This window comes from Suricata suricatta, chromosome 9 (assembly GCF_006229205.1).
Source record: "Suricata suricatta isolate VVHF042 chromosome 9, meerkat_22Aug2017_6uvM2_HiC, whole genome shotgun sequence".
Taxonomy (NCBI): domain Eukaryota; kingdom Metazoa; phylum Chordata; class Mammalia; order Carnivora; family Herpestidae; genus Suricata; species Suricata suricatta.
In genome coordinates this window covers 108283310-108305680 of record NC_043708.1, presented here as the reverse complement: position 1 = coordinate 108305680, position 22371 = coordinate 108283310, and the positions used below count along the sequence as shown (strand labels likewise).

At 49.8% G+C, this 22371-nt stretch overlaps 2 protein-coding genes across 2 annotated transcripts in view; one reads left to right on the top strand and one right to left on the bottom strand.

Moving 5' to 3' along the window:
- MYO9A (myosin IXA) overlaps window positions 1-4870 on the top strand; it is a 269955-nt gene extending 265085 nt beyond the window's left edge. The window contains exon 41 of the mRNA XM_029952268.1: window positions 197-4870. Within this exon, the coding sequence (XP_029808128.1) occupies window positions 197-660 (464 nt within the window). The 3' untranslated portion in view covers window positions 661-4870. The remainder of the gene's footprint in view (window positions 1-196) is intronic.
- A 3868-nt stretch (window positions 4871-8738) lies between these two features.
- Window positions 8739-15400, bottom strand: NR2E3 (nuclear receptor subfamily 2 group E member 3). The gene is given in 10 exon segments (XM_029952266.1): window positions 8739-8871; window positions 11386-11491; window positions 11977-12220; window positions 13112-13287; window positions 13419-13643; window positions 13744-13847; window positions 14008-14134; window positions 14639-14735; window positions 14738-14788; window positions 15092-15400. Coding segments are annotated over 10 exon segments (1572 nt in total).
- Between the last annotated feature and the right edge of the window lie 6971 nt (window positions 15401-22371).

Here is a 22371-nt window from a genome sequence, read left to right as displayed (position 1 = left end):
TGGAGTTGACTCTGAAATGACCTACATAGAAATGGATAACTTCTTGAGTCATGACTGTGCACAAAGTAGGTCCGCTTGGACCCTTCAGACCTCATCCCACCCACTTTCACATGGGAATAGTGAGACTGATTCATGATGGGATCATGTGCTTTAGAGGAAATTGTCATTTACAGCTTTGATTTCTTCTTTGAATCAGAGAGAAGCTTAGCCCTTAGCTTCCTGAAGGCAGCTGGCAAGTCTGAACCTTCAAGTAAGTTACGAAAGCAGCTAAGAAAACAGCAAGACTCTTTGGATTCATTGGACTCTTCAGTCTCTACTTTATGTTCATCTAGCACTGCATCTTCTCATGGGACCAGAAAACGATTTCAGATTTATTCTAAATCTCCGTTCTACCGAGCCGCCTCAGCTGGGGAGGTCCTGGGAATGGAAGGGCCATTGGGCCAGACCAGATCCCTGGAAGACAGACCTCACTTCATCAGCAGAGGAACCTTCAACCCTGAAAAGGGCAAACAAAAATTAAAGAATGTGAAAAACTCACCTCAGAAAACCAAAGAGACCCCAGAAGGGACAGTGCTGTCTGGCCGCAGGAGAACTGTGGACCCAGACTGCAGCTCCACCCAACAGCTAGCACTCTTTGGAAATAACGAGTTTATGGTCTGACCTGGCAGCTCTGTGTCCCTTCATGACTACAGAGTGGTAAACACATCTCATCTTTGGGGCCTCTTCTAATCACCTTGTCCACAAGAGTGCATCCTAATTGTGGTCCTGCCTCGTGCCCAAGCATACAGCTGAGAACTTGTGTGCTAATTTCCTGGGCCTCCTGCAGACGCAGAAAAGCCCCTTTGAAGCCTCCTGGGGATGGTGCCAGCTGTGCCTTGGCTGCTGTATTTGACTGGAGATTTCACCAAACAGAGCCACCAAGGACCCTGGGGATTTGGGTCAGTTGTGGAGGTCTTTGTAGCTGCCTCTCCTCCATCCTTTTTTCCTTCCCAGAGGTGGGTGTTGAACTGGAGGGGAAATGGTGGGCCTTAGGGACCCGCTGATTTCTGACATTCTAAGAAAACATATAAATCTTTCTTAACAATGAAAGCAAAAGCCTTTGAGTTTATTTTGGGATAGTTAGGAGCTGGAGCAGAATATAATTTTTTTCCAAGGATTTATAAACAAAAAGCCCAAGCCCTCTATTTTAAGATTTTTGTGAAGCACTCCATGTTATATTCTGGGGAAAGTAAAAAAGTAATTGTTTCCATGAAGCCATCAGAGCATGTCTCAGACATCTGGTTACACAATGAGAAGAGAGTACGTGTTTTGTTTTTTGATGATGTTCAGTGTCCTAATAATCAGTGCTGGCCTCAGTAGTTCCTGCCAAACATACTGCATGGGCTGAAGTTCCAGTAGCCTACTGTTCTCATACTTCCTGGTCCTAGGATTAGGTTCCTCTAATTTTTTTTAAATGTCTCATCAGAGACATGGTGATCCCTAAACATTAGGGATCCATCCTAATCCACCCAGGCTTTTTTCTCTTTGTTTGGATTAAACTGAAGATCACAAATGAATCTGTTCGTCTGCGGGTGATTTCCACCACAGACTCCAATAATGTGACCATTTAATCACTTCTCCCCAAAACATTCATACACAACACTGCATGAATAAGTGTTAGCAGAAAGCTGCCAAAAAAATAAAGTTTTTAATATAACCATCTATTATCTTCTTTTCCTCAGACCATCAGTATTAAATAGATGAAAGAAAAATCAAGGACTACTTGAAGTTATTTTTGTTAATATTCTGGTTACTGAAGTTTACTGTAAATATATATGTATAGTATGCGTGTTTCTTTTTAACTTCATGCTTCCCTCCTCCCCGTGGAATTTCTTCCCACAGATTAGGGGCCATTCATTGGATCCCGGTAAGAGCCACTGTCTCTGGGTCGAGGGGAAAAATCAAATCATCTTTTTCACCACTGGGTGTCTCCGTACACCTGAGCTACAATAGTATTTTAAGCTTCTTAGCATTTGTGGGGTTGGAAATCTGTTTTTGCTATTTATAATATATAGAAAATGAAACATGATATCCTTTCTTGAGATAAGTATGTGAAAATGTTTATTTTTAAAGTTACTAAATGCATCTTGTCTAACTACCACATGCACTGTTCTGAAAAAGAGCCTTTACCAGCTGTAACCTGAATTTTGGTTATTCTTTCTTTTCGTACTTCTTCAATTTGAAGTTATGGAAATATTTAGACTTTTGTTAAGGCAGAGTCTCTCCTGTTACACAACACTGACCTCATGTCACTGCCTCAGCGGTTATTGTCAAGCCCCAGGGGTCAGACTTGGAACATCATTCTGAGTGGCAGCTAAAGGTAGCAGGAGTCTTGCCTCTCCCTGGTTTGGTTTCAGAAATGAGCTAGGGAAAGGAATCTTTTTAAATCTCCAGAATGATGATGGTTGTGAGTAAATGTTAGATTTTATATCCTGCAAACATCTGCCACCTTGTTTGTGCTAAGGAGTAATAAATGTAAAGCCTTTAAAAATCTGAATTTTGGAGAATCTCCTAGAGAAAAACCCACTCCCTCAGCACGGTCATGTCCAGGTGGGATTGGGGGCGCCCCAGGGCCCCTTGCCGGGCCACACAGGCCTGCTTCAGGATTCCGGGGAGAGGAGTGGCCTTCACAGCTGTTCTCCACTCGCTCCAGAACATGGGTTAAATACCACACACAGAAGAGATTGCCCTTGTTGGATATTCGCTTGGCCCTGAGGAGCAGTGCGGAGGACACATCTTGGCATACGTTCTCCTTCCAAATCTTTGTGGATTTTGTTTGTTTGCAAAATAAGGTTTTGGCAGTTAAAAAGAAAACCCTCATTATAGGCAGGTCACTTTATAGGAACTAGGTAGTGGATGCTAAGAGACTTTATAATTTTTCTCAGGGACCTGAAACCTGAATTTGGATCAAATTAAATAAAAAAATACTTGTTTTGCAGTTGCTAGATTTGTGGATTTCCAGTCATTTAACAAACTGCCAGAATGGAGGGTGGTGGGGAGGAGAGATCCACACAAATGTTAAGAATGGAGAGCAAGTGTGGGCCCCTCCCTTTGAAGGAAAGAAAGCTTTTTTTCTTGTAGGATAACAGGTATTGTTGGCCTGATAAAGAGATGAAGCCATAATTCTTAAAAGCTGTCAGAAAGAACCAAGTTCTGTATCTTCTTCCATCTGATCTAAACTGGTCCTCTATGCGGTTAAAGTCGTCACCACAAAGTGACGCTGTATTACAATCACGGTGAAGATGTTTATCCTTGTCAACAGTGTGTTTTCTGTCGCTTCTCCTTTGCTTTTCTTTGCTCTGAAATGCCACAAACAAAATCCCTGTGTGGCAACGGTGGGGCAGCCCCCAATGGGAGCCCGTTCTCCAAAATACGCAATTCTGTTCATATCACACATTCCCAGCCCCAAACAAAGCCTGGATATTCCCTTCTCCCCATTAAAGCCAACATATCCTTTATCATGGAAAATGCAATAGAAGCAGAGAAGTATAATTTTAGGGTTACGTTGTGTATCATTAAGTGAGGCAAATCTGTTTAACAGCAAGGATCAGGCAGGTGACATGCTTAATGCACTTTGTACTTCCTGCCATTTTATTTACTTTGCCACTCTGGGCTTCTGGAAACACAGAGATCGTGTTCCCAGTATGGGCCTTGCACAGATAGAGGGACCTGAAGAAAGGGGATGGGATACCAGAGTCCCTACCGACCCATGCTTTGGAAACCGGCTGCAGCTCTTACGCTGCTGGGAGGTTAGTGGAGACTTCTGGGTTCCATCACAGTAGGGTTGATTTCACTGTCAAAGACGGGCCTAGAAGCGCACTGAAAAAAGGAACTCCGGCAAGGTTCTGCAGGCCCCCTTCAGTGACCGTGGGCCATGGTTTTGTAACTGTTAACTAAAGAATGTGTACCTTTTACAAGCACTTTGGTGAACTAGAGAATTAAGTATTCTCAGGATGTGTTCAAAGCTAAGAGGGTTTTAATTTTAAAAAGAAACACAATCCAGATGGCTTTTCTGATCCTCGTCTCTTCTTCCCTGTGGTGGGAGCTAGGCGTGGGGCATGTGTCATTCTGTGTTGACAAATGTGCTATGTCTGTCCATAGTTTTGTGACAGTTCCCCAGCACTGTCCCTCAACAACACCATGATAACCTTGGTAGTAAAAGTCGAGATTTTTTTAGGAAGTCCTCTGTTCTGTGCCCCTAAAATATTCTTAACCACTTTTCTCTGGAACCACTCCCACATTTGATTTGGTGTTAAAGGTAACAGCAAAATGGAGAATGTGGAGATGGATCTATTTGGTCTTAATGGTCTCTTGGTTAAATTTGTTTAAGGGGTGTATCACCTTGCTGTCCATCTATACCTAATGCCTATTTATCAGCCCTCTTAGGTCATATAAAAGTTGCACCTTTTGAACCAAGTAATTGTATTTACTAGGGGAAAGGTGTGGATTACAGATTAGTATTATATTATTTTAATGGATTTAAAGTAATTTATAAGTATGCTGAGTGTAAATTTTATAAGACTATGTATTGTAAAAGGACATATCCTGTGAAATATAATATCATTTTACTGTTTAACAGAATAATTCTATAAAAAGAATGATTTATCTCACCCACGGAACTGACTACATTCCTGATGCAATCGACAGGCACTTTGTAATTTCATTTTGGGTTTGGATTTTTTTTTTTTATGGAGGTGGGGGGAGTAAGGCATCATCTGTATGAAGTGCAGTTTGTGTCACTCAGAATATGCACTGTATAGCTACACAAAAGCAGCTTGATGAACAAATCACTCCATGGCTCATTAAAGAACAAAGCTTCCAGAAGCAGCAATACGTGTGGTTTGTTTCCTGACCCATCCTGGCTCCCACCCCAACTCACTACAGTCCCACTCCAGTGGTTTTTGTGTAAGGAAAGGACTGAGCAGTTGACAAAGTGCAGAAACCGTAGTTCCCGGAACTCAACTGAACTCAAGTGAAGGGTGAGGTTCAAGCAGTTAGTTTTCTGTGACAGATGCTAGCTGCTATTGTTAGACTCCATTTAATCAGCCCAGCGCGAGGTAGACAGCCAAGACGATACGTCTACTTTTAGGATCCTCGCCAAAAAGATTGTGAAGAAGTAGCAATGTCTGCTAATTGTGGACCCAGCAATTCAAGCCTAGATTGTCTTTGTGTTCTGACTGCGTGACTTTGGGAAAGTCGTGAGCCCTTTCTGGGTGTTAGTTCTCCCATCTGAAAATGAGTTCTCTTCTTTGGGTTTACTTCTCTGTGTAACTCCTACTGCCAGGTGTCTGTGCAAAGGGCAGTTTACTGGAAATTTACTCCTCCCCCTTGAACTGGGCTGGTCTTTTGTTCTCAACTGGTGCCCAGTGTTCGCGGCCTCAAAAAACTGTTTGATTAAGCTTTCCAAGCCAAGAAGTGTGCCTGTCTTGCTGACTCTTAGGTCCATCCCCAGCACCTAACAAAAGGTGCCCTTGCTTAGATACTGGTTGAGCAGGTTGAATGAGATTGGGGGTTCCCAGATGCCAAACCAGGTGGAATGTGAAATGGAAATTTATCCAGTTTTTAGTTAGAATTCTGAGATCATCTTCCCATTTCTTTTTGCACTGTTTATATTTACATTTTAGCATTAAATTTACATCAAAATGATAAAGATAGTGGGTTTTTTTCTTAAAATTTCTTTAATTGGACAAAATCTAGAATCTAGTGCCATTTTTTAAATGTCCCCCTGTCACAGCTGAATCCAAACAAACCTCCCAATTATGAAGAGAGCAGAAAGTTGTATGGAGATACAAGTTACAAAGAGACCAGAGTGTTGGTTTTGTTTTTTGTCTTTTTGGTTTTTTTAATTGTTCTTCTAAATTGGGTAACAGTACAGTACCTAAGAGCCAGAGACATAACCATGAAAGCAAATCAGACACATGTAATATCTGATTGTTGAGTCTGTAGGCATCTCAGAATCCTATTTGATACATCATCTCCCAGTTCTGGGTGGCCACTTATCCATTTATCCAACAAATATTTGCTGAGCAATCCCAGACACTGTCCCAGGTGTTTGGGGTACATTAGTGCAAACAAAACAAAGCTCCCTAATCCTGTGGAACTTGAATCTGGGGAGAAAACAGTGGAGATTAGTCATTCACAATATCTGGGCTCCACTATCAGGTTATATTTATTAATTTGAATGGTGCCTCTTGGCATCTTTGGGTCTTTCTCTGCCTTTCCTACCATTAAAGTCCCTTAAGGATGCAGGAGGATGAGTGTCTGAAATCTGCAAACTGTAGTTGAAAAGAAAGGCCCAGATAGGCCCACAGAGACTACCTCCGTGTGCTTCATAACCAAAGACGTTTCTGGATTTGAGGGCAAAAAAGCCTTCACAGTATCCCCTCTCCTAGCAATAGCCCTAACTGCAATGAAGGAGACATGTTTTCCATCCAAATTTCAGTGGGGTCACTTTACAGCAAAATGTTGAACAAGAGCCACTCAGTATATTTCAGGTGAGAAGGATTTAAGGAATTAGGGTCAAGTTTAACAATAAACATTGGAAGAACTGGAGAAATAAAGATCAGAGAAGCTCCTGCAGACGGTAGAGAAAGCCAACACAGATCTCAGCCCAAAGATCCGAAATTAAGAGCTTGCCTAGAAACTACTACAATTCCAAAGAAGACTGCCTGAAATCACCTTCCCACACAGCTGGCTGCAACTGCCTCCAGAGAATAATGGCTTCCTCATTTTCTTTCCAAGGTTCACGTGAGTGCCTCCCTTCCATGAGCGAGCCCTGGGGGAAGGGATCCCGGGAAATGTAGTTACTGGCATCTCTGCAAGGAAGACAAGACCTTAGAAGGGGGTGGTTTTGATGACGAGTTGACAGCAGGTAATTCAGTTTGTGTACCTCCTGTCACTCTCCACGATTTCTTCCTGGAGATCCCAAACAATCTCTCCCAGTATAGAACTTCTGTGCTCACACATTCCAGACACCACAGCCTGTGAACTTGAACTGGCCACCTCTGCACTCCTTTATGTTCTCAGAAGCGTGACTATAGGATAGACGTCCAGGCTCTATCTGGTCCTATTTCAGCCGTGTTTCATGTTACAGTGCCTTTGCTCAGACTTTCTGTTTGCAGGCCTTTTAAACCCTATGGTTCAAACTTTTGATAGGCAATTGGGTAGTATAATGACACTGTAGACATCAAATGGCCTGAATAACTGAGGCACATCTGATGCTTTTAGAAGATCAAGAGTATTTTGAGTGCTCAAGTGGGAAGGGCTTAAACTAGGCAATATTTGCCATACTCGTTCCTCTCTGGGCAACAGCCTAGCTGTTGTCATTTCCAGAGTACAGTGTCCTGAACCACCTCCTTCCATCAAGGCAGGATATCTCTGTGAGCTAGAATTCATACACAGGCCAAAGGGCAGGGAACCCCTAGGACTTCACAGATTTCTCACATGACCTTTTCCTTTTTGACTTGAAGCAGTTCTTCTGTGAGGACAGGAAATGCAAGAGCATCAATCAGCGATTCCAGGAGCGGAGATGTGGTGGGGCGGCAGCGCCGGAGTTCAGAGGAGTTACGTGGAGTCCCGCCAGGGTTTGAGTTCTCTCCAGGCCTCCGTGTTTTCATTTATCAGTGGGGATGGTTGGTCCCTGTCCCAGAGCCAAATCTGAGGATTTAATAACTTGGGCATTCAGCATTCTATTCACTGCCTGGTGTATGATAAAGTGCCCAACAGAGGTTAGCATTTCGTAGGTCTTTTGCGTCTGCCTTCGAGAAGGATGAGGTTTGGCTGAGCATTTCTCCCTAAGGAATTGGGAAGTGTTAGAGATTCCCCTTCTCCAAAAGTGACTAGAGACACCAGGCTTTGAGTCAGATGGGCTCACCTTCGTTTCTGGAGGGGTGAGGAACAACAGGAAGAGAAAGGCCAAGAGAGCCTATGGGCTGGTGGGACCCCTCCTGGAGAGAGGCTGGGTTTTTGACTCCGGTGGGAGTTCTGAAGCCAGGCTTGAATCTGTTGCACCTGGACTCTGACCTAGCGTGGGAACCAGATGGAACAACACCAGGGCTGTGTTCATTCCTTCCTTGTCCTCAAAGGGAGAGCCTTTCCACATGTGTTTTCTTTTTTCTTTTTTTTTTTTCATTTTCATTGAGATTTAACATAATACAGTAAAGTACACAAATCTTAAGTGCATGGCTCAATTAATTTTTATGAATTAGTAGATTTGTGAAACCACCACCTGGGTCAAAATGAAAACCATTTCTAGCACACCAAAAGGCTCCCCTGGGCCCTTTCCCAGCCACCCACCTCCTGCCCCTAGAGGTAAGCACGATTCCAGCTTCTGTGACCATCCGTTGTTAGTCTTGCCTGTTCTTGAACTTTGTACAAGCAGAACCTGTGCCTGGAAGGGTTCTTCGGTTCCGCTTTTATGTCTGAAAGTCATCCATGTTGTCACAATGTTGGTGGTTCACTCTTTATTGCTGTTTTCCATTAAGTGAATAGGCCACAATTTATTAATCCACCCTATGGCCAAAGTACAGTTTGGGGCTGTTATGAATAAAGCTGCTATGAACATACTTACAATATCTTCTGGTGGACATTGCTGCTTGGTCCGCCTGCCTCCAGGAGGAACTGCCGGGTCACGGGGCAGACAACGGCCTGGCTTCGGTAGGCTGTCGCCCGGACTCGCTGGACCCAGGGTACTCTACCTCTCAGTTTTTGAACATATCACAGAGGAGCTTCTCCATGGGAGTGTTCCCTATGGTCTTGCGGAAAAAGAGGAGCTCAACCCGTTCCGAAGTGATAAACCTCAAAGATGGGAGGAGCAAGAGCAATTTCCCAAACCTGAACAGGAGAGAGGATACCATCAGTTTTATTAGCAGCTTCTGAGCACGAGAGTCAGGGGGCGGTGGCACAGAAAGGGTGAATAAATATTGTTTATTATGTGTAAAGACTGGAAGTGAGGAGTTATTTCTATTAACACTATATATGAATAATTAATCATACATATGATTATTATGATAGTTATGATCAATACTATATACATTTGAATAAAAATTTAAATTCCCCTGTGCTAGCCCGCTAGGATGATAGAGTAGCCATTAGTGAGAGTGTTCTGGGGGCGCCTGGGTGGCTCAGTCGATTAAGCATCCGACTTTGGCTCAGGTCAGATCTCACATTCATGGGTTCGAGCCCCGCGTCGGGCTCTGTGCTGACAGCTAGCTCAGAGCCTGGAGGCTGCTTCCGGTTCTGTGTCTCCTTCTCTCTCTGCCCTTCCCCCCTCACAAGCTCTTTCTCTCTCTGTATCAAAAATAAATAAAAACATTTTTAAAAAATTAAAAAAAAAAAGAAAAAAAAAAGAAAGTGTTCTGAAGTTGAAGTGTAATTTTTGTGGTGAGATACTCCTCCAGAAGAAAAGCCACTGCAGGTTTCAATAAGAACCATTTGCCAAGGCAAGGGTCCCCAGAGCAAAGAAGGAAGGTGGAGTGAAGCTCCAAAAGACAGATGGGAGGGATCAGCGGGGTTCAGTGCCCACCGTCAAGGAGGCCACTCCAAAGTGGGGCAGCTCCACGCTCAACTCCCACCATGGAGGTCTGTGGGAGGCCTTCCCTCATCGGCCAGGTATCTGTGGGGCTTGTTCTGCCCGAGGCGCCAAGTGGGTGGCGCTGAGCAGTCCTGCACTTCCCCCCTGCTCCTTCCCTTCTTGTTTTTCTGAGCTGCGGAGTTTCAGGAAGAAGTAAGTAGAAAGTCAAGTCGAGAAATTGTTTTTCAAACTGCAGGAATTTATCCCCTAGTGGGTCTGAAATTAAATTTAGTGGGTCACCACATGCCTTAAAAAAATGATAAACAATAGAAACCGTAAATTACTGTCTGCAAAGTAAGTACAGGTACTACTTGGTAGGACTTTGTTTCAATGTCTGTGTGTGTCCTGGGCTGTGATGGAAAATATCTCTTCCTGCATATTGCAGTTTCTAAAACCTGAAACACACAGACTTAGAGAACCGAAAACCTCTCTCTCTCGGTTCTTCTGTAGTTGGTATTGTACTGCTAAGAAGTGACATAGGGAATCTTAATCAGAATTGGAAATTTGACACCAAACCAATATGCCCGGACATCTCTGGGAGCTGATCCCAGTAGAAAGTCTGGGCGGGCGACTGGGACCTGCTGAGCGTCTGGGGTGACTGTGCTCAGGACGCGCTGTCACGCCTGAGGAACCACTGTTTCTCCTGTGCTCGTAAGCAGCAGAAATCTTTCTGGACAGCACAGTATATGTTCCTTGTATACCTTGACTCTTTTTTTTTAAGGGAAATTACCTCGACCTCATTTCTCAGATCAGAGGTGATTTGAAGATGTTCATGTTCACTTACTTCTTCAGAGAGAGCTGCAGGGTGCCCCAAAAGAATGCAGATAATAAGGTCTAAAATAGCCAGTCTATGCCCGGAAGCCAAGTGGCCCGATCTATGCCGAGGCTCCATTGCATCTGCTGGTGCTGGACCAACCTGGCTCCGCCCCCTGTGCCCCAGCCACGCCCTCAACCTGGAGCTCCTGCCCCTAAACCCAGCCAGGGCCCGGCGATCATCCAGCCGGTGGCTTAGCCCAGTGCATCCCGACCAGATGCCCCCCTGCAGCTCCAGCAGACCTGGTCAGATTCTCTCAAAACTATCTCCTCTGCCCGACTTCCCCTTTTATATCTTTGACTCCCTCTTCTCCCCAGTAGCACCTCTTCTCTTGCTCCAAGTCTGACCCATTCTGACTCCTGGAGGCCCCTGCCTCTGTCCTCTCCCTTCCACTCCCTATGGCCACTCCTGGAGGGCAGGGCCCCAGGGACTGCCCTGGGTGGCGGCAGCGTGCACTGTCCTCCCTGACCGTAGTGTCTGTAGTCACTCTGGCTCTGTGTACAACACCCTTCTGCTCCCACACCTGCAGTGGCTCAGTTCTGCCTACCAAATCACATATAGCCTTTGGCTGGCATTCCAAGTCCTGGACAGACTAGCCCCAGAGCACTGTTCTGGCTTAATCTCCCACCTCCTCGCCTGGCAGCAACCTGTTATACCTTCTGAATTGGGTTCCTGTCCTAGATATCTATACAGATACATACACAGAGATACAGGTACCTGACCTTCAATATCTTCAGTGTGCCCCTTGTGCGGGGCATCCTTGGAAGGCAGCAACTTTGTCTTATACTCATTTTGGTCCTCACTCCTGGGCCCTGGCACACAGTGGATGTTGGATTCCGGCTGGTTGAACTCAGACCTTTGGGCTATCTCATCAGTGCAGCCCAGAGATGGTGTCAAAGTGGTGGGGGGAGGGTGAAGAGGAGAGGGGACAGGTGGGCAGGGAGGCACACGCTCAGGTCACCTCACAGGCTGGCTGGGGTGGTGCGCCTTGCTGTGCTGGCTCAGCATCACTTGGGACTGGTCCTGCAAGGCCTCCACGTGCTCTGGATCCTTCAGGCCTCGAGTTTCTGCAGAGAAGCGAGCATTGGCGGGGAGCTCCCCTCCCAGCCTGCCCTGCCCGCCCCGCCCCCCACAGGGCCCCCGGGCAGGGGTGCTGAGGCCGGCCCTGTGCCTCTCTCCTCCTGCCCGCCAGGGGAGAGCCTGAGCACACCTGGGTCTATGTGGGGTAGTGGAGGCAGAGTGAGAGGCAGAAGGAAATCACTGGAATTCCCATCCTTTTTTTTTTTTTTTTTTTTTTTTTTTGATACAGAGAGAGACAGAGCATGAGAGGAGGAGGGGCAGAGAGAGAAGGAGACACAGAACCGGAAGCAAGCTCCAGGCTCTGAGCTAGCTGTCAGCACAGAGCCTGATGCGGGGCTCGAACCCACAAACATGAGATCTGACCTGAGCTGAAGTCGGAGGTCTAACCGACTGAGCCACCCAGGCACCCCTGGAATTCCCATTCTTTAACCCAAACTACATCTCTCTAAGGCTTGGGTCAAGACCGGTCTACCTGGTTTGAAGAGGACCAGGGCCTTCATGCAGGCGAACTCCGTGGGGTCCACCGCCAGGGCTCGGAACCGTGAGATGGTTTCCTGCAGGAGGCGGCTCTCCACGCTGGCCAGTGCCAAGCGGCCCTGCGAGCTGCTGGCGGGGGCCTCCGGTGCGGCCAGCAGTGGGCAGCTGTCCAGAGGCAGCGACCACTGTATGGCTCCGAGCAGGAAGAGTTCACTCCAGGCCTCCTCCAGCAGGATCACCTGTGCTCAAAGAAGGAGCGAGTGTGATGGCTGAGCTAGAACCTGCCTGGCTCAGCCTGCAACTTCTGCCACCTTCTCTGGGACCCTGGGAAAGGAAGGGCTGGTCCTGGATGCCCAGACCTTCTCCTGACCTCTGCCTGGCACTGGCCAGGGTCCCAGAGCTCTAGGATTTGGTATAATCTGGCCCAGCTGCCTAGGCTCTAAGATACTCTATAGTTCCATCCAGAGGCTCAGCGGGGACATTTAGGAAGGCTGAGAGCCGAGGGGAGTTGGGCAGCCTCGGGACACAGCCCTGTGCACCCCGAGTTGAGTGTGCTCAGCAGATTCAGCCTGACTTCAGAGTTGCTCCTTCCAAACCACCAGCCTACAACTCAGACCCTCAGTGTGCCTCTCTTCCTGGGTTTATCACGACACATCTGCTTGCCCTTGAGAAGCTCAGAGGGAAGTCCTACAGGGGAAGAGGTTAGGTGGAAACTTGAGCTCTGAGGTCAGAGGCGTCTGTGCTCCCAGAGAGCCCAGAGTCAGCCACCCACTTGTGCTATTGAGGCAGGGGGAGCGTAGGGGATAGACTGCCCTGTCACACAGAGGGACTGTAGGACCTGAGGGTTTGTCTAGGAGGAGGGGAGACCCAGGGGCCATAGGCATTGCCTTCAAATCCTTGGTCCCCGTGTGACCCTAGCCACCATCGCCCCCTAGTTGCACACCCCACTATCAATTCTGCCCAGAGATGGTCACATCCTTGAGACACGTATCCCTGACCAACAGTGACTCAGAGACATGTGCCCCCCAACCGTCACCACCATCCCAGGTTTCAGGCACCCCCCGCTCCCCGCCGTCATCCCCTGCACAACGGTGTGTGCACCCCAGCCCAGCTGTCCCTGGTCGGTGTACCTGATCGCGGAAGGGCAGGTTGGAGAACACGGGCAGGTTCTTGGCCCACTTGATAGCCATAAAGAGAAGGCGAGCCGATGTCTCATGGATGCTGTCCAGGCCACAGGGGGATGAGGAGGAGTATGGGGATGAGGGAAACTCAGGGTCGTTGCTGGTGACATCAATGTTCTCATCGGCTGTTGGAGGAGAAGGTTGTGCCATCAGCCCCTGCTCTGTGGCAGGGGCCGGGATGCTCAGGGCCAAAGAGGTGGAGAGACAGGCTGCTGCGCAGCACCCGCCCCCAGCCCCCAGCCACCCTCCCCCTCACCATCCTCTGTCTCCAGCTTAGCACACGTTTCCGCCGTTATAAGGCTGGCCATGAAGTGGTGGTGCCCGGGAGGGGTGAGGGCCCTGGGCCCCAAGCCTCTGGCGGCAGACACAGGCGTGGGGCCCCGCGGGGCCGCCAGGGGCTCGAGCCGGCGCTCCGCAGCTGACTCCATGCTGGCCAGCCGGACGTGGGCTGTGCTTCTCGGCTGCCGTTCGTTCTGCACAGCTGGGGGGTGGGGATGGGGGGCAGGAAGGGTCAGGACTCCCCGTCAGTGCCTGCCCCCGTCTCTTCCGCCACGCGTCTCCGGGTCGGCTCCCCGACTCACCGTCCTGGTTCATGCCCTCCTGCAAGCACTTCTTCAGCCGGCAGGCCTGGCACTGGTTCCGGTGGGCCTTGTCCACCGGGCACATCCCTGCCCCCACCTGGCACCTGCAGGAGGAGGGGAGCCCCAGGGCGTCAGCGCCCCAGCCAAGCCCGTTTGCCCCAGTCTGTCCCTTCTTCCCCGGACATCCTCCACCCCTTGGGAGACCCCGCAGGGCCAGGAGGCTGCAGGGCTCTCCTGCGTGGGGGTCCTGCCCGACCCCCTCACCGGTAGATGAGCCTCCGCCTCACGCTCCTCTTGAAGAAGCCGCTGCAGCCGTTGCAGGCGTAAATGCCATAGTGCTTCCCGCTGCTGCTGTCTCCACACACGCGACACTGGAGCGACGGGCCCACGCCTGAGGGGCAGGCGCAGGGCTGGGTCACGCCCCTCCCTCCCACTTCCCTGGGAGCCCTCCGGCCTCATTCCCTTTCCGGTCGCCACCCACATTTAAACCCACCGGGGTCTCTCCTTTACCTCCACCCCCTCCGCCAGTCTGCTTCTGCCCTCCTCCGGCTGCGGCCAGCTTGCAGCAAGAGCGCGCTCTCGGCCTCCACTTCCCCAGCTCCCACCCTCTCTGCAGGCGGCTCCAGGCTCTGGCATCTCACAGAAACCTTCCTGACCACGTCCCCGGGAGCTCTGCCGGCAGACCCTAAGGCTGCTGCTCTCTCTTTTCCCATCAGCTCAGCTGCCCCATCCTGGCTCTGCTGACCCCCATGTTTCTAGGATTCCGGGGTTGCTGGCCTGTTCCTTCACTCTTGCCCACAGCCCGTGGGGCTCTTTTTTGTGGTCTCTGCAAACCTCCGGCCTCCACACTACGCTCCCCCAAAGGGCCATGACCCAACCTCCAGGAAAGCCATACCTGCTGGCTCGTCTCCCAGGCCCCATGTGCCTGGAGACTCCTTCCTGGATGCAGCCGCAGTGGCCGGCACAGCTGCAGCCATGTTGGCACTCACCCGCCGGCAGTGGGCCTGGTGCTAGCGGCCCCACCTTCCTGCCTGCGGGAGGTCTCCTGAATGGGCGCAGCTGCAGGCCCCCTCTTTCCACCTCTGTCCCTGTCTTGCTGCCCTGTCTCTCTCCTGTTTCGGCTTCTCTGTCTCCCTGGCCCTGGTGGTCTCCCTCTGTCTTCGCCTCCTTCTGAGTCTCTCCTCTCTGTCCTCCTGTCTGTCCCTCGGTCTGTTTGAACTCAGGAGCTGCCCCAACTCCCCCCCACAGCCCCGGCTCGGATCTAGGAGATTTCTCCCAGGGCAGTGCTGGACGCAGCTTATGATCCTCTTAATCTTTACTGTCTCCACAGGGGATCAACCAGCCACACCTGCAGCGTCACCAAGGTGCCCCTGGAGCCGGTCCATCCTGCTGCCCCCACACCAGCCCCCAGGCTGCCCAAGGTCTCCTGGTCCCTTCCCCTCTGGGCCCTCAACCTGCTTGTCATCCAGTGCCAAATCTTGAAGGGAACTGTGGACTCCAGGCCCCCCAGGACTTTAAACCATTTTGAGCTGCTTGGCATGTGTCTGGGAGCAAGTGTGCACCTGGGAGGCGTGCGTGCGTCTGTATGTCTGTGCGTCTGTGCGTCTGTGTGGCTCTGTGTGTGGTGCTCACTGTGGCTGCAGCTTTCCACTCTCATGGTTCCCACCTAAGCCCTTGATAAGGGACTGCTTATGGCTCAGGCTTTGAGGGCCTGGGGTCCCTAGAAGGGGGCTCTCCACACATGCAGCACAGAGGTAGCTCCCATCACACATGGGAGTGGCCCTAATGTAGGCTGCGAGGCTGGCCTGGAGGCAGGGAGGCCTGGGGCCCAAGGTGGAGAGTCTCCTTCAGATCTCTGAGGAGCAGAAGAGGAGCTGTGAAGGTGAAGCATTTTCTTCACCTTCCAGGGGAGCAGGGCCCGCAGGATGGGAGGGTGTGAGGACACCTCGGGTGGCTTCTCCTCCTTTCCGACTTGGCCTTGCGGTCTTACACAGGCTGGCCTCCCTGCGGTCCCCGGACCCAGTCTTCCCAGCTCGAGCCCAGTGTAGTTCTGAGGTGAGGAGGTGGAAGGAGGGGTCTGCACCTCTGTGAACCAAGCCCGGGGCTCCGAAGGAGTGTGGAGAGAGCCCAGCCAGGGCCCAGTGTAAACCCCTGCTCCCGTACAGGGCAGCCATCGGTGCCTGAGCGAGTGATCTAGCCTTTCCCAGCTTCCTCGTCTGCGAAAAGCGGTGACAAAGCAGCTGTCTTGCCATGTCCTTGGGGGAAACCAAGAGAATCTCCAAAGTGTGTCAGTGCCGGGTACTCTGTACTACATGATGGGGGCTGTTAGTATTATGGTTTCTCTGAGGAGACCACAGAGCAATCCCCAGGAAACAGCCTTTCCTTCCGCCGCTCCTCTGTCCTCACCTCCATTCGTACCTCCTTCCCGGGATAGAGCAGAAAGCCCTGCCTTGGAGGGCACCACCCATCCTCGGCAGACCTGCTCACCTCTGGGCTCAGAGCCCAAGGGGAAGGGGGACAGTGAGAAGTTTCTGGAAGGATCATGGAGTGAAGGGGACCGGGGTGGGGCGCCAGGCCCTTATGTATGTGGGGTTAACCCTCGCTGTGACAGAAAAGCACTACTGGGGATTTGGGAAGTCAGCTCCAGGGGCTTTGCAGGGTAATCCGCTTTCCCAGGCCTCAGAAGACCGAGGCCACCAGGCCGAGGCTCCACACCTGACCTCCTCGGCCTCTGTGCCCACCTGCACCTCTTCCTGGCCGGCAGCCCCCAGGGCGCTCTACTGCACAGTGTCCGGCTCCACCTAACCTCCAAAGCCACGGCATCTCCCTTGAACCTGATTGACTGGTGTCTCCTTTGGAAAGCTTGTCCCTCCCACTCTGCAGCGTGTCTTGACCATCTCCTCCCCACACTGAATAGTCAGCACTCAGGGTGCCCCAAAGCACGCTCCAGCAACCTTCGCTCTGTCCTTGGGTGATCTCGAATACCCGTGCGCCTTCCATGGCCCCTCCACACCTGCCTGGGTCTGGGCCGGGGCTTCCACCGCAGACCCACTCAGAGTTCAAGTATGGAGACAGACTCCACACGCTCCAGCTCGTCCATAGAGATGGTCACTGAAGGCCCTGGATGGAGGGCCTGCCCTGATCAGGCATGTGCAGAGAGGAAAGCTACCCTAGGTTGAGCTGGGGACCTTGGATCCTGGAGGACGGGGTCAAGGAAGAGCCCCGGGAAAATTCAGGACAGTGCTGGTCATGGGAGCCAGGAAAGGGGAGGATTCGAGGATGGAGCCATCCACCAGGCCAAGTGTCCTGTGATGTCTTTGCATCGGCGCTAGTAAGAAGGAGACAGCAAAGCAAGAAGCTTACACAAAGCTTGCAACATCCTATCTAGACCTCACAGCAGCCCTCAACCCAGAGGTGGGGAGACTGTGTCTCAGAGAGGTTGAGTGACTCGCTTCAGACCACACAGCTGTGGTGTGTGGTGGAGGAGCCTGGGGAAGGAGACAGGGGTTTCGAACAGGTGTCAGGTCCCCAAACGCCTGCCATCCACCATGGGCTCTCCGAGAAGACCGAGCGCCTCTTTGGCTTTAGCTGCAGAAGGTTAACTGGTGCTCATGGCAAGCGTTGTTCCCAGGACAGAGCGACTCCCCGGGCGGGAGAGAGAAACTCCACCACCAGATCTTGTCCTAAACGTTGAACCTCACTCCAGGGCATCTGTCTTGCCTCAGTCGATGGAAGATTCCAGGGACTGGGTTCTGAATTTCAGGTCAGCTGGGCACGTGGATGACAAGGCGCTCAATGGACAGTGGCTCATTTTTAACTTGTTTTATTTTTCTGGTATTCCCTAGTGGGTATACTCAGAATGGAAAAAAACAAATCCATCCGAATAAAAGATGCTAGCAGTGTCTGACGTGCCCGTTTTTACACTGTTTTGACTTTATTATGTTGACTCCTCACATTATTTTGATTTCAGCCCAGCTTCTCTGTCCTTGGACCTCTGTTGTTTGGCAGGTCAGACCCAGCCGAAGCCAGGACTGTGCGGGGCCTGCAGGGGCTGCAGGGGTGGGGGTAGGGGGGTGGGGAGGGATGACAGCCCCGTGGGGCTGGGGGCAGGGGCTCTCTCCCGATTTGTGACCACCAGCTGCTGGGGCAGACGCCAAGGGATTACCCGGCCCAAAGCCTTGAATCTGCTGACGAAGCCGCCAGAGGCCACCTTATCACTAATACAATGATTCCCCCGAGAACAGGTCAGCAACTTCTCCCGACTCCCTGCAGGTCTGGGGCAGGCCGGGAGGGGGGAATGATAAAGGCTGCAGAACGGACTTCCTTCCGGCAGGTAAAGCCCCTGCCCCAGCCTGTCTGGGGCCTGTCTTACCCTGTGTCACTGGGTCCCAGGTCCTCTCTGAGGTGGTTCTGCTGTCAGAAGGAGGAGTGGCTTCTGGGATGGGGTCCGGTTGGCTGGGCTCAACAGCACGGTTCCAGGAGCCTCGGGCTTCCGGTCTGGGGCCAGCCGCGTTCATGGCATTTGAACATGTTTTCTGGGCTTTTCTCAACACTCTCTTTATTCCCCCACCCATGTGTCTTCACGACTAGAGAAGGGATGGCTAGTGATGTGTTCATGGGCTCAGGAGCCCAGGACGCCAGCTCCTCTTCGAGGAAACCATCCTTTGGAAAGTTTCACAAAGATTTAATTGGGTGGCTGTTCCCCACAGCAATTGTAAAAACGCCCCTCCGGAGACAACCGGCCACCGTCTGCTCTGTCCCCACAGCGGAACGCTCGGCAGCCTTAGCACAAGGTCCTGATTCTGTATCCATTTACATGGAAGTACGCCCGGGGTTTCAACTCGCAAGCCAGTGACAACAGAGCGTGTGCAGTTTGATTTCACGTGTCTCGGGGAATTTTTGGCCAAAGATCACAAGACTCCTTTCTCTGTGTTAGGACCTAAATTTGTCCATAGTTTATTTTTCTAGAGCAGTGCCCGGAAGGGTCAGGACTCCGAGAGGCAGGAGCATTTCCGAACAAAGCTTCTTTCTTTTCTTTTTAAGATAACAGTTAGAAATGACCAGATATTCCCTGCAGAGTTGTCCCGGCCCTTGGCTCGTGAAGCTCTTCTCCCAGAATCATTTTAAAGGTCTGAGCAGACCTGGACAGGCTCCCTCTTCCGCCCCCGGGCAGCGGAGCAAAGGCGGTCTGTCCAGGACTGATCGGGAGCTCCCTTCCTCCTTCGTCCCAGGTGGTGGGGGGTGCGGGCCGTCGGACTTGTCTCACCCCCCACGCCGGCTCTGAGTGGTGGGCGTCTCCTATCTCTAGCAGAGCTCTCACAAAGATACCACAGGCCCCAGCGCCTGGGGGGCTCGGTTAAGTGTCTGACTCCGGCTCAGGTCATGATCTCACAGTTCATGGGTTCGAGCCTTGCATTGGGCTCTGTACTGACAGCTCAGAGCCTGGAGCCTGCTCCGGATTCTATGTCTCCCTCTCTCACCCTCCCCTGTTCACGCTGTGTCTCTCTCTGTCTCTCAAAAATAAATAAAATGTAAAAAAAAAAAAAAAGAAAGAAAGAAAGAAAAAGGAGAGAGAGAGAGAGAGAGAAAGAGAAAAGAAAACCAGTACAGAAATATTTTAAAAGTTTAACGAGAGATAAAACCATACAGTGTATCTAGCTGACTGACTCCTCTGTAACAACTCTGAAAAATGAAACAACCAAATGCAGGGGTTTTCAACATGGGCCCTATTGATGTTTGAGCCAGAAAATTCTTTGTCGTGGGGGCTGCCCTGTGGGTTGTAGGACGTTTCACAGCACCCCGGCCTCTCCCCACTAGGTGCCAGTGAGTCCCCTTCTCCCCAGTGACGGTGTCAAACATGTCCGCCCAGGGGCAAACTTGTTCTTGGTTGAGAATCATTGGGTCTAAGCCATGCTATTTCCTGCCTTCCTGGAGACAGTTCGCTGAGTCTATTCTTACAGATGCAGGACGCACAGCCCAGGACAGATGTCCACGCGGAGCCCCGGGACGCTGGCATGAAACGCTATCCTCAGGATGCCGAGTCCAGAACTCTCCAGAAGGATGATGCTCAAAGCGTTGACAGAGGTCTCTCTGGAGGAGAATTTTACTACTTTATTTTCTTCTTTATATTTTTCTGTGTTGTTTGAATGTTAAATAATAAATAATGAACATGTTTTATGATTGTAATCAAGATAAGGCAGTTCCTGTTTTCAAAAGAGACCAGCTAATCTGAAAAAAAATACGACCTATAATAATAATAATAAAAAGGGAACTTTTAATTAAGAAATTGTTATGTAGCAACCAGACTTCTGAGTGTTTGTGCGAACTTTTAAGATCTTACCAACAACACTATCTTCTCTCTTTACAAAACAAGAACAACGGAGAGGTTTAGCCACTCACCCAACGTCACACCGCTAGTAGGTGATAGAGCTGCGATTCAAACTCAGGCAGATAAGGTGGGTATTTTAGGAGAATGTATCTGCTCAAAGGTAAGGGAATAAAAAATGGGAATATCATATTTCCAAAAAAAAAAAAAACCCAAAAGCAAAAACGGCCTCATCCATTTAATGAAGAAAATCTCCAAGACACATTTTGTCTCCAGGCCAAGTTGAACAAATGGAATAAAGTGGATCGTCACTTTGAATTGGCACTTCTGTTCCCAGCTTTTCTGGGGAGGCAGATTCTTAGATTCAAACTACAATAAAAATCACAGAGGAAAGTGGCAGGATTATTCTACAGGGAAAGTCTTTGTTTTCTAGGTTTGCTTTTAATGGGATGGGTGGGTGGGGGATGACCAGGTATGAAGGCATGACTAGTAGGGCACATGCGTGCAGGGGTGTGTGTGTGTGTGTGTGTGTGTGTGTGTAATACAGCCGTGCTGTGACAAAGGCAGCCTGAGATCTGCTATATGGATGCAAAGATGCTGTCTCTGTCTGTGTCCGTTGTGGTTTATTCTTGAGGCCCAGTCCTGACAGCTGCACAAGCTTCTAGAAATTGCCCCCAAATAACTATTTAGATGAGCAGCGTTCAAATGCAGATTTGGTGCGTTTTTTCTTCTTGACTTTTGATATGGACGGAAGCTTTCTGACCTTATTTATTCGCTGCGCTTATTAATGTGATGACAATGCTGAACTGAGGTAACAAATGCCCATCTCCACAGGGAGGGAGGCTGTATTCTTTAGAATGGCGTCATGGGAGATGCATGCGCTCCCCGCAGCTCCCCCGAGGGTGTGAAGGTACAGGAGGGGCCCCGGGCCCCTGAACATGCATGTTCCCTCACGGCCCGCGGCCTTGGCACGTGCTGTCTGCCCCCCGCACCCCGTTTCCTCCGAAGGGGTTTGCAAGACCTGCCCTGTAGCCGTGTCTTCCAGACCCTACACCGTGATATGTCAAGATGCTGCCTTCACTCATCGTGCACTGGAAATAGCTCAACGTATATATTTCAATGTAATAAATTAGGGCACATTTCCAAAATGGCTATTTTTCTTCACTGGGAGGGGTTATATGGCAAAATGTTATGAAACAGCGAGCGACAAAGTGCTACAAACACTATGTCCTTTGTGAACAAAACCAGGCTAGTTCTGCTAAGTCAGAGGCGTTCTGGTTGATATTAAATTTAATATATTTAAAATTTTTACTATATTTAACGTAACATTTAATAGAAATTAGCATTATTTTACTGAGTTTTATGTTGTCGTGTTGTTTCTTCAGCAAACTTATCTATTTATTTGATAGTCTATTTTCAAAGGTAATTTCTAGCTCCCTGGTAGTCTAGTGGTTAGGATTCAAAGGCAATTTCTTTAAAAAAATTTTTTTTAATGTTTATTTTTGAGAGGGAGAGAGAGAGAGCGCGCTAAAGATAGAGCATGAGTGAGGAGGGGCAGAGAAAGAGGGAGACACAGAATCCAAAAAAAGCTCCAGGCTCTGAGCTGTCAGCATAGAGCCCAGCGCGGGGCTTGAACTCATGAACCAAACTGTGAGATCATGACTTGAGCTGAAGTCGAACGCTTAACTGACTGAGCCACACAGGTATCCCCAAAGGTAATTTCTAACTAAGGTTGTGATCTAACATTTTGTTCCCAGATGCAATTTCAAGATGAGATTTCTTTTTTCTTTTTTTTTTTCCCTTTCCATTTAAAAAAAATGGTTTATTGTCAAATTGGTTTCCATACAACACCCAGTGCTCTTCCCCACAAGTGCCCTCCTCCATCACCACCACCTCTTTTCTCCCTCCCGCTCCCCTTTCAACCCTTGGTTCGTTTTCAGTATTCAATAGTCTCTCAAGTTTTGTGTCCCTCTCTCTCCCCAACTCTCTTTCCCCCTTCCCCTCTCCCTAGTCCTCCATTAGGTTTCTCCTGTTCTCCTGTTAGACCTATGAGTGCAAATATATGGTATCTGTCCTTCTCTGCCTGACTTATTTCACTTAGCATGACACCCTTGAGGTCCATCCACTTTCCTACAATTGGCCATATTTCATTCTTCCTCACTGCCATATAGTACCCCCATTGTGTATATATACCACATCTTCTTGATCCACTCATCAGGTGATGGACATTTAGGCTCTTTCCATGTTTTGGCTATTGTTGACATTGCTGCTATGAACGTTGGGGTACATGTGCTCCTATGCAT